The 12,643-nt window shown below is 35.1% G+C and overlaps 1 protein-coding gene across 2 annotated transcripts in view; it reads right to left on the bottom strand.

Moving 5' to 3' along the window:
- Nucleotides 1-12,643, bottom strand: part of LOC140151271 (uncharacterized) — a 59,722-nt gene that overhangs the window by 17,771 nt on the left and 29,308 nt on the right. For both annotated transcript variants that reach the window (XM_072173548.1, XM_072173547.1), the window contains exons 12-23: nucleotides 12,373-12,615; nucleotides 10,223-10,465; nucleotides 9,648-9,893; nucleotides 8,027-8,269; nucleotides 7,790-7,902; nucleotides 7,163-7,230; nucleotides 6,700-6,857; nucleotides 4,011-4,031; nucleotides 2,934-3,078; nucleotides 1,444-1,706; nucleotides 801-949; nucleotides 65-221 (exon numbers count right to left, since the gene is read on the bottom strand). In XM_072173548.1, coding sequence (XP_072029649.1) covers nucleotides 65-221; nucleotides 801-949; nucleotides 1,444-1,706; nucleotides 2,934-3,078; nucleotides 4,011-4,031; nucleotides 6,700-6,857; nucleotides 7,163-7,230; nucleotides 7,790-7,902; nucleotides 8,027-8,269; nucleotides 9,648-9,893; nucleotides 10,223-10,465; nucleotides 12,373-12,615 — 2,049 coding nt within the window. The remainder of the gene's footprint in view (nucleotides 1-64; nucleotides 222-800; nucleotides 950-1,443; nucleotides 1,707-2,933; nucleotides 3,079-4,010; nucleotides 4,032-6,699; nucleotides 6,858-7,162; nucleotides 7,231-7,789; nucleotides 7,903-8,026; nucleotides 8,270-9,647; nucleotides 9,894-10,222; nucleotides 10,466-12,372; nucleotides 12,616-12,643) is intronic.

The following is a 12,643-nucleotide window of genomic DNA, read 5'->3' as shown; positions in this document are numbered from 1 at the left end:
ATATTGTTACGAGAATTTCACCCCAGGAGCATATCAAGCGCAAACTTCCAAGTTTTTCTCTCACCTTCATTGTCGACAACAGATGAAATAAACTCCCAATGGTTTGTCACATGCGTATACATGCCTAAGTCACATCCATTGTATAGGAATCCATTGCTAAGTCCAATCAAGGTCCAACCACCTGCTTGGTTCTTGCACACCAGAGGACTACCTGTGTCAGCCTGTGGTGGATTGAATCAAATCAAATCAAATCAAATCAATCTGGGACAGAATTCTGACAGGTAAGGTTGTGGAAAAATATTTTGAGTTGCATACCGCTTGAAATGTAATGTCTATTTTGTATGATAAACAAAGCATTGTAAAAGACAAAGCCTGAAAACACCTGTCCATCACTGTCTGAGACACTGTTAGTATGCCATCACTTGACAAAATGGTGACCAACAGCAAATCCATGAACAATGCAGAGGTCGATTTTGCTGCAAAAATTTCAGTTTTATGCATGTGGGCATCAAAATTTGTAGATTTCTTGGAATATCTACACTTATAGAATCTTTGGGTTCAGATTGCCATGGGTTTTTTTTGCTCCCACAGACCTCAACATTTTTGGACCACAGGTCCTGAGCTATGGTTGGTCAGAAAACCCTAACCAAACAATTATTCTTTAACAGCCTAAATAAACTTGACTGCATAACAGTTGAAAAAGATGAGAATCATAACACCAATCACTAAATAAAATATCATAACAACAGTAGAAATTTAAGAGCGACAGAAAGAATGTCACAAATAAGCATGCCACCTACCGTGCACATTCCAAAAGCTCCTGTAGCTCCGCCAACACACACCCTGTTCTTGGTCATGGTGAAAGGGTAGGTATAAAGATCACATTCACTTCCTATATCATTAGAAAGTGTGTTGACAAGAGTTGACTGCAAGCTGGTAAACTGTGTGCCTGCAGAGGAACAAAATCAATGATTTATCAGGGATTTACAACAGAAATCCATCCTAAAGCTGAAACGAGTAAAGACCATTTGTAGGTTTACGATTAATGATATGATACAATAGCTTTTAAAGATTTGTGAAATGGACCCATCATCAATATCACAATCTCATTAGGCCACAAAAACGAATTGTTGTGTTCCACTTCCAAGGGCAAAATGGGGGGAGGTTGGAAAGCCAGGATTTGTTTTTTTCTCATAAAGAAGCACACATTCTCAAAATCTGCACACAGATAGGTTAGAATGGGAGTATAGAACTGTTAATATTACAATTCATGCTCTAAATTGTAGAATTTAAATTTGAATGTCTGCATTAGCCTTTTTAAAAAAACACAACAAAAAAATACCCATTTCCCTAAAAATCCAACAAATTTATTTGTTATAGTAAAACTTTTTTACCAAATTTTAGGTAACACAACAACTTTTAAGCACCAAGTTTGCTACTTACCCATCAAAGTACCCCATCCTGCAATAGAACAATCCTGATAGTCTGTGAACTGTAAATTTCCAAGCGCATGATATTCCAAACAAATAGGTTCTATTGAAGGAATCGCTGTCTCTAACTCCAATACAGCAACATTGTTTTCTCCCGTAAGAGCATTGAAACCTGGGTGAGGGTAGATTCTTTTAACTGTTGCATATTCTGTTGTCACTTCTTGACCACTCAGGGTTCGTGATCCTACAAGTACATTCACAAATGTGCCACCCGCACTGTATATTGGGAATAAAGCATAATGAGTTTTTTTTGTCAGTATGAAGTTTGTGTGATAAGGAAAAGACATGAGTGGTTTATAATACTGTATGTAAATGTGGTCATTTTCATGTAGTTATTTTAACGATTTGTAGTAAGAGAGATATATTTACAAATTTAATATTTGTCTAATTGCTGTATTTGCTATACATTATTACATAGTTTTGCGAGGTGTTAATTTTCCAGTTTGAACTCCATTCATGATTCCATTTTTGATATAACAGTCCTCGAAGTAAATTTTATAAATTTAATGATATATTCTTAAAGTGTATGTAACTGGGAGGAAAAGCCGACGATCAATTGAAAATTTTGACCTTTCATATTGAAGATATGGACTTTTTTCCCAAAAAGACCTAATTATTTTTGGTGTTTTGGGAAAAAAAAATCCATATCTTCAATACGAAAGGTCAAAATTTTCAATTGATCATCGGCTTTTCATCCCACCTACATACACTTTAAGTATAAATCATCAGATTTATAAAGTTTACTTGAGTACTGTTAAATATCAAAAATATCAATTTTTAATCATTTGCCATAAAATGTGTATTACATTGCAAATTTCAAAAAATCAAAATTATTTGATATCAGAAGGACATTCTTCGTATTCAGAATGCAATTCGATATGTCTGATGTGCTCTTATGTCCCACAATAAATACTGTCCAAACGTTCATACCCCATCCCTTAACCATTTAGCATCATTCAAGGATGCAGCTCTAAACAGGTGCCGAGCTTTTATCAGCTTACATCAAGAATTACCATAGCAGCCAGGATCAGCAGCTATAGTCTGTATACCTTCCTCGAGTCAGTAAAGTAAAATCAAATTTTAAAGTAAAATCAAATTTTGAAATTATCTCAAAAATATTTGCAGGAATCTGTTATGCTAGTTGGATTCCTTGCATCATTTCCTTTCTGAAAATGTATACTTTTATATACTTCTCATCATTACATTTAGAGATACAATAAAAAACAATATCTAAATTACTGACTCGAGGAAGGTTCGAGACTATAGTTCTCTAAAGTAAAGTTTGTCCAGCAGAATATCAAGCTACCTTATTTTTTATGTGAGCAACCTATACCAAACTCTGACACATGCAAATTGTATGGCCTCAAAATAAAATGTTAACCAGCCAAGTTTCACAATCGTAGCCCTGTCACTTCCTGGTCATTTACTAGTCTAAGTATTTACCTTATACATGATGCAGCAGTGAGTACATGTTGCTGTGTAATCAGTACACCGGTACATCCATGTCCACTACGATACTGTATAGATACAATGGCGTCAAATGGAGATCTTGTGCTAGTTCTATCAGTACAGTCAAACTTGATATCACCTGAAAAAACAAATAAAGATAAAGGTATCTACAAAACAGTGTCATGAAATTAACTTTCTAAGCTTTACACCAGATGATTCTGTAAAATTTTATTGTCATCTCAACTTTGACTGTCATTTCACCTTTTTAGTTGTTGTGTGCCTACTCCCGATTCCAGAAAAATACAGAACTACATTTAACTACAGAATTATTATTTTGTTTTGCCAGATGAAGCACTCAATCCTAACCCTGAAGATCGACTTTACTGGGTATAAAAGTTAAAATTTCATATCCAACCATTTCTTTGCAAAAAGGGCCAAAACCCCTTACTGTGCATGCCAAAACCCCTTACTGTGCATGCTTTCTTACAATAATTGCCACTAATAAGCATTCAAAATTGTATAACATTCTTATCTTTACTCTTTTGTCTTATTTTGATAATTGGATGTTGATGTCCATTTTTTCAGGACAGTTTTACTTGATTGAAAACAGCATAAAAACTCATTATAACAATGGAAAAGTGGAAGAGGTGTAATAGTTATCCAAGGCTGCTTGTGTTTGTGTGTGGGTGTTGGGGTGCGTGTGGGTTGTATTTATGTGATATAGAAATCATACGTGTAAATGATCTGATGTGATTCAACAACTATAGTCTCACAAACTTAATATAAAAGTTACATTTGATTACTTCAATTCTTACAGGGTGTATCAAAATGATTGGTACCCATCAGCTTTGTTGTCTAATAAAACATCTGCTTCTTCCAAATCCTCTTGAAATGACTACAATTTATTGTTTAAAATTACACCATTATGTTGTCATAAATGTACAAATAAGGGGGCTGTTGTGATGCATCCGGGTGATGCATTTTGATGTGGCAGTCTTGGCCATATTCACTTGATATTGATGGGTACCAATCATTTTGATACACCCTGTACGGTTTTACATTTGGACTTACTCATTGGTACTGGTACCTCCACTGGTATGTAAAGAAAAAGTGAAAAGAAATAACAAGAGTCAAATAAAATGTTAATAAATCAAAACAATTGAAATTTCTTGACACAAACATCACAAAACAGAACAAGAAGAAAGAACAAACAACACATCACTCTAAGCTTGTTTTTGTTTCACAATCATTATTAGCCCAAATATGGTAGTTCACACTGAATGAACTATCCAGATTTGAACCAGTTTGATTATTTGTTGCAGATTAGGCCCACATAACCTCAATCTTGTTAATATAAATCAGTGTTACAGTACACTAATAAAAAGAGGGTATGGGTAAGTAATCTATTTTATCCGCATGACAAGTTAAAAAGGAAGACCCGAGGAAGACCCCAGTAGAATGCTTTGCTTTAAGGTGCATTGAACAGAAAGTCAATGATGCAACCTGATCTTGGATCCAATTTAAAAACAGCACCATACAAAAAGGACATGTTACAAGCACATCTGACATAACAAAGAAGTTCACACACTTAACACTAAATTGGATCCAACTCAAGGTAATTGTTAGAATTTTATGAAATAGTAATGACAACATTTTAATATGCAGTACTAGTAAATGTAAGAAACAGATTTGAAAAAAAAGTTGTAAGCCACCGTATGCTATAAAACAAAAATTGCCAAGAAATCATTTAGTTTGCCTGACCATATATATTGACATAAGAAGCCCAGCTAGTTAATCACCCTGGATCAAGGTCTTGATATCAATTGCATGTCCATTTCAACAAAACATTGAAATAGACTTGATGCAAGTACACACTCAAGAAATGCAAATGTATTTGAAATAAATTTACATTTCTTTGAAAAAGAGAGATTGAAGACAAGTGAAGACAAAAGCATACCTTACCTTGTTGTCATGGCGATATATAATGTATAAATATATCAAAACACTAATACATATGCTTAGAAAAGATAAAGTAAACAGAATGATATATTGCATGCAAAATTCAGGGCATGATCATACATAATGGGCTATCCCAGTTGAAATCAACACACCCTGTGTGGGAGGTTAAGGTCATGTCTTCCACAGGGCATGCATAGATTTGAACTGGCATATCCCAAACACATTGAATAGTAACACAAGCAGCAAGAGTGATTACATACAGCACACTATAGCAAGCAGGTTACATTATAAATATCATAACTTGCACCTCAAGCAAAAAAAAAGCATTCTCTGAGATCAAAACTTGGGAAGCTTGTTAAAATATACATAAAGTTGCAGTACACAAGACTGAAGAGAGATGTAGATTTGATATAAAATTGGATGGTTTGAACCCAATACACAAATTTATTGGTCAAGCTATGAGTTTTAAAATACGAAGTCGAGTCCAATATTTTAAAACTCATAGCGAGACCAATAAATGTTGTATTGGGTAAAAAAAACCATCCAATTTTATCATTATTATGTTTTTAGAATTTTTTCTTAGTCAAAAACATGACTTTTGGTCAAAAACATGACTTTTGATAAAAAAAATGTGATTTTTGGTCAAAAATGTTATTTTTGGCAAAGATGTGAATTTTAGTCAAAAATGTGATTTTTGGTCAAAAATGTGATTTTTGGTCAAAAATGTGATTTTGGTCAAAAATGAGTTTTGTTTGGGGAAAAAGTGAGCTTATCCAACACAGTCCAAGTTTTGAGTCCAAGTGTTGATTATATTGGACTCTTTAACTCTGTACAAAGTATAGGAAGGAAGATTCTGAGAACATAATAATGGGGAATATTGATGGGCACAGACAAAAAAGGGAGCAAAGCTGGCGAAAGGAGGTGCATAAATGCAAGGAGAAAGAAGTAAAGCTGAATATTTATCATTGACAGTTTTTGCACAAAAGTGCTTGGTGTGCAAAAATGATGCGCAGTTTTGCACACAGAGGATTGTTTCTTGCATAATGAGGATGTGTGGAATTCGCAATTCTACAAAGCGACCAAGTATAAAATCAGCTTAAGGAAAAGCAGAGAGATAAGAGGGGAAATGGGAGAAATGAGAAAATCAATAGAAGGGGAAGGGTATCATAAGAAAAGAAGATAATCCAAAATAGGGGGAATTATATCACTGGCAGACTTTCCTGCCACTTGCCGATGCAGCATAATATATCATCCAATGACAAGCCTACCGTATTGTTTGTAATAAACGCCCCCCATTTTTCCAAAAGGGGCATTTATTAGAAGTGAATTGTCAGTGAGAATCAGGTTTAAATTCCTGATATTGCTCCTGTTGAAAGGAGGAATTTACACCTATACTAATACTTCCGTTCGTTTCCGGGTTGAAATCCAAGATGGCGCTTCGTATTGAAGATGATATTATCGCGGTACAAATACTACGAAATTACATCTGTAAGTGCATCATCACTGACCATCAGACAGCGATCATCACTAACATGACTGCTGCATGTTTTATGCTTAATATTGCATGGAAATTTTTGCATTTTTCATTGAAAAAAAGGGAGGGCATTTATTAGAGAGGGGGTGTTTAATACAAACAATACGGTACATTGTATTATTTAGTCTGCAATGCATGTAAGTAAAACTGCTCAGCGGCAAGCGGTAGGGCAGTATGAAACCAGTATTACTATGCAAACAATGTGCATTTTAAGGATGTTCAACCAAAAACAGAATGGGCAACCTACAACAAGTAAACATGACTTACCTTCATTGAACTGTGCAGAATCTTGTAGAGGATTGATGCTATCAATAGAACCATCAGATATGGCTTTATTGAGTGAATCAGACAGGAATGTGGTAAGATCATCTTGTTCAACAGATCTGCTAAATGCTACCTTGAAATCGGCTATTATACTGCCTTCCCTATGATAGTAACAAAGTAATAGAACAAAGTAGTTGATTTGCTTATCTCATGCGAAGGGGTTGTTTCCCAAATAATGACTATAATCACTGTAAAACATATTGAAATTTGGTTCAATATTAAGTCACTTGTTAGTTTTTCAAAGCAGTTTAATTTTACTGAGTTTTATTTTGGGACAACTTTTTCATGACAACTTTGTATTTTGGGGGCTGTCTATATATTACTAGCAACATAATGTATGCCTCCCCATGCACATAGCGTAAGTTTGATTCACATCAAGAATGGCAGAAATATATAAATACTGTACCTGAATCCTACAAGAGTTGCTCCCCCGTAAGAGTTAGATTCATTGCTAGTACTGAACACTTCATCCACCTAATGGAGACAGAAAACAGTAGAAAAATGGAGTGTGCAAAAAGTTCATTGAATATTTGCTTTCACATTTATCATAAGAAAAACATTATTGAAAAACGACAACAAACATTACACTTTGATTAACTAAAATAGGTGGATATTGTAATCTTTTGTTATACTAGGTACAAAAAGATCAGATTTTTGTATAATACTAATCCACTTTGTTCACATGTTTGGATGAAGAATGACGAAATGACAAATAGACTTAATGTTCATCTTTCTCAGATTAAAATTAAGTCTAATAGCTAATCTACATGTATCCACAGTGTTTTGATAGACGACTATTTGGCATTGATCAAACTACTAAATAACAGTTATGTAACTTGAGCACTATGCATTCAATGCTGTGGGTTATCTACGAAAAAGAATGTGTATTTATTCAAATTTCAAACTTTTGATTGCGACTGGTGATCCCACTCCCTATATCACTGACTTTTCTTGCAATCATCAATTATTGGTATGGACAGGACTATTACATGCATCCTGGTAAAAATTTGATAACTTTCTTAGCAACACTTACAGCAGCGATGACATTCTGTTCCAACACCATGTAGTCTGCAGAATTTGGATCCATCAATGGAGAAGTGAAAGTACCTTCAAGAGTGAGAGATCCTGTGGCCTGCACAACTGGTTCTGAAATGAGAAAAGGAAACACACAATATGAAGCAACTTTAGACGTAACTGTGCTCTCTTGAAGCTAGCGGATGTTAATAGTGGTTAACAGCATTATTAGTTGTCTTCAGACCTTCAAACTTACCAGAAACAATAACATTGAACTGACATGTTCCAACATTGCCATATACATCAGTAGCAGAGCATTCCACTGTATGCATCCCAAGGACGAATACTGTTCCACTTTGCGTGTCACAAGTGACAGCGCCCTCTACCTCCAAATTGTCTGATGCCGTAGGTAGGTCCCAAGAAACTGATTTGTTGTTAACGCCAACAATCACATAGACGTTGATGTCATTTGGACAAAGTACAGTAGGAGCCTCATTGTCTGTATAAGTGAATGAAATAAGAAAGACATAAATACTTTATTTTATGATATTATTTTATGATATATTTATTATAAATTAAGTGCAGGACATTCCACAGCTGGGATCTTTTCAGACAATTGAAAGATTAATTGTTCTTGTTTAGGGGACGGTAACATCAGACACACCAAATTGTATTCTGAATACGTGGAATGTCATAAAATTTGTAATATATCACAAATTTAAAAAAATCTAAAACGTTTGATATCAAAAGGATATTCCTCATATTAAAAATGCAATTTGGTGCAGGCGGCGGATGACATGATCGAGCCGGCAACTTGTGAAACCGCCCGGCCGTATGGCATTTTCCAATATACTCGGTTAATTTTGTGGGGTTCATTATCGAACCCCAATGGTTTTAGCTTGTATTTATATTATTTATCAACATAGGCCTATTTGTTTGTGATATTTCAAGCGCTTTAAAATTTCAAAATAATCCCATTCAATTACACGGTTGACGATGAAAATTTACTGAATTTAGAGAATGCAATGCGCCACCACCTGATTTGGTGTGTCTGATGTGGGTCCCACAAATATACTGTGCAAACATTGCTATCCGATCCCTTAACTTCCTACAATATCTTTGCCTTGATGCATGGTTGACATTGCTCCATCTACATGTTATGTGAAGCTTTTCTGAAATATCTACCAACCTGAGTAAATATCAAAATACGATTAATTCTTGAGTTAATTTATACTTGTTTGTTTTTTTAGGTTTATTCATACTGGTAACGTTTTACTGCTGGCCTCATTGGCCTTTTGATCATCTGCATAATTTGTTTGTTTAACCTTATTTTGGTATCTTTAATATGTAATGATGGAAATATGTGACATGATCAAGGGCAATGAGTTACATGTCGACCCTGTTCGAAAATGAGTTTTACATATGTTTCTAAAGAGAATATTTAGAGCTTTCAGAAACTGAAAACCCCATGTTGATATGATTTTTCTTTACAAAGTTACATCAATTTATCAATCGCTGAAAACAATATAAAACAAAAGAATTTTAACACCTTCATTGCCTATATCTCAAAATCAATATTAGCGACATCCAACTCATTTCCCTTGATCGTGTCACATATAATGAATCACTTATCATTGACTGCATCATCTACTTTGTTACCATTTAAACTATATGGCACTGTAGGACAATATGGATTCAATTAAAATTGACTGACTATTACGAGTTCCTGCTAGTTTTGGCCAGTTTTGGCCAGTTTGAACTGGAGAAGTCCTTATCAAAGGTCTCTGATATTGGCTTCTCTATGGAAAGATTAAATTCTTCTCACATTCACATCATTACCAAAACCAGAATAAACTCCATTTTAAATTGACCCTTACCTTCAACAGTAATCCAGAAGGAGCAGCGCCCTACATTGGGAACATCATCAGCAGCCCAGTAGATGACTTCTGTGATTCCTATAGGAAAGCGACTTCCTGATTGATGACTACCAACTGGATCAGGAATACTATCTGGGCCATGCTCCACGATAGTCACTGGAGGCCAGGTAACCACGGCAGTCACCTCTCCGGGGTCAGATGACACAGTTTGGTTGTCAGGACAGAATAAGATGGGAGGCTCAACATCTATGAAGAAAAAAGGTGACAAGAGTGAACATTACTAACAGATTTCTTGAAAATATGAAGCATTTAAATGGGCAGAAATGAACAAGTAAAATACTAATTTGATCTGCATGTTTAATAACTCTAATATCAATTAAAAAGTTGAAGATAATTGCTTAAAGACGAGGCACCATACTCGCAATCTGATCATGCAGAACAAGAACAAACATCATTTTAAGCATATCTTGCTCTAATTTTATTAGGAGCTACAAAAATGTTCGTAAAATGCCAATAACATCTGGTTGGCAGATGGATGTGGTTTCCCACATTTTTTTAATTCCGCCTATTGTTACCTTCTACAGTTATTTTGAAAGAACACTCCGCCTGGTTGCCACTCTCATCCGTTGCCAGGTATCTCACAGTGGTTCGACCAATGGCAAAGCTGCTACCATTAGGTGTGCTTGGTACTAAGGTAACCACTGATTGGCTGTTGTCTGTAACTGCAGGCTCTGGCCAGGTCACTGCTGCTGTCCCCGTGCCGGGATCATTTGGAACGGTCATTGGTGATGGACAAGTTAGAGATGGTAGCTCAACATCTACAAATTGAGAGAAAATCGTTTTACAATTCTCTTTTGTTTGCAATCACTTGACAATTGTTTTCAACAGATATTTGGATTTATACATTGAAGTAAGAGATAAAACAATGTACCTCCATAAATCCTCCAGATTGCCATAAACTCTGGCAGACTTCTTTTCTTTTTTTTTTTTGTCATTATATTTTTTATTGGAAAAAGCAAACATAAGAATAATATAATCACAGAGAATCACAATTACAGCTGCAAATGTGTGTATTATATACATACATGGCATAGTGTACTACATAATGCACAAATAATGAATAATGAGATACATTTTGTATATCATACAGAGTCAACATACATGTGACATAATGGCAAAACAATATTACAATGCTGATGCACCTTGTACATCAAATGTCAAAGCACCACTTTTTAAAGTGATTACTTAATTTACCCTTTTCTAAGCAATATCATATTCCATTTTTCTTTTCATCAAAATGAAGTTTTTCAAAGCAGTAAAGTTTGGGTTCACTTCCTGAAATCTACATCTGTAAATGTAGTATTTACTGCATAATATTAAAAAGGAAAGTAAATAATCATTGGCAATACCAAACATAAGGTCAAAACTATTAAACTGAATATTCAGGTGAAGTTTGTCATTTAACATGTTAAATAACTCATTCCAGATACATTTAACTTTATCACATTCACAAAAAACATGAACCACAGTTTCGGGAAATTTGTCACAAAAGAAACAAAGAGGAGAATCTTTTCTTCCAATTTTGTGGAGAAAGCTGTTGAAAGCAATTGCCTTATGGAATAGTTTAAAATAAAATGATCTTAATTGAGTCTCAATGGTACATTTGAAATTCGGATATGAATTTCTTCCCACCCTACATTCCCCTTATCACAAAAATCTTCAAAGATATCTTCCCAGAATTTTGAATTCTTTCAGGGGGAAGCTTGTTTAACATTATACTGTAGGTGTAGCGAGGGACCCTGGGGACCAGGATAAGATTATTAGAGAAAATGTCGAAAGTGTCAAAATCCTGGTCCTCAAAATCATCCAGCATCCCACAATAATGAACAATGCTATCCATCAACACATTATATTTTCTCCTATCTCTGTAAGAGATATCAAATTCAATTATTAAGTCGTCAAAAGATTTTAAGACTGGTGTGGGAAGATTATCATAAAGAACATCAGATAGAGTACAAATCCCTTTAGTATACCAAGAATCGTAATAAAAATACTGTTTTGATTTGGATCTAATACTTCTATTGAACCAAATACAAGTGCTATTCTGACTCCTCATTTCTCGGATCTCATAACCAAGGTATTCAGTGGCTTTATCTCTAAAAGAATACCACGATCTAAAAGAATACCACTCTGGCAGACTTTGATTCTAAGTGCATCTTTGTGTGTGATCCTTATGTAATACATTATGCATATAATATGCCCTAAACCAATATGCCCTAAACCATGGGCTACAACCCTCAAAAGGGCCTCTTCCAAAAGAGGTAACAGGACTTATGGTTATACACAGTTTGAATTATCCATAAATTTACAGGGGCGGATCCAGGAATTTTTGATAGAGGGGGCGCCTTTTGGTAGATGACGAAAAAATGGTGTTAAGGGGGTTACCCCCTCAAAAACTCAATGAAATTAACTACACCATATTTCTAACAAATGTGACACAATCTGGTCCATGGTGGCCAAAGGCAGCAAATTTGAAATTGAGATAATTCAAAAATATTCAGTAAAAAACAATAAAATACACATCACAAAACTTTAGAACCAAGTGTGCTTCACTTTCGGTGTTTTCAGTATATGACAGCCTAATGTTTGTATAAGATAATAATTACAGTAACTCAATCCATGGACCGGATCGTGCCACATATAAACACACAACTAGGTAACTCACCTTGCACATTGACATTAAATGTACACGTGCCCACATTACCAGAAGCATCAGTGGCACTATAAAGAACGACCGTTGAACCAATAGGGAAACTAAACCCAGATGGATGGTCACTGTATGCAACTGGAGCTTCGCCATGGTTTTCCACCACTGCGATGTCCGGCCAAGAGACGACGGCAGTAGCCTGATTGAAGTCATTTGGTACAGTTTGGTCAGTAGGACAGGTCAGTATTGGAGGCTGAGTATCTAAAAGGTAAATTTGGTAAACATAAAA

This window comes from Amphiura filiformis, chromosome 4 (assembly GCF_039555335.1).
Source record: "Amphiura filiformis chromosome 4, Afil_fr2py, whole genome shotgun sequence".
NCBI classification, from domain to species: Eukaryota; Metazoa; Echinodermata; class Ophiuroidea; order Amphilepidida; family Amphiuridae; genus Amphiura; species Amphiura filiformis.
Note: the sequence above shows the minus strand (reverse complement) of the source record. Positions and strands in the feature narration are given on the sequence as shown.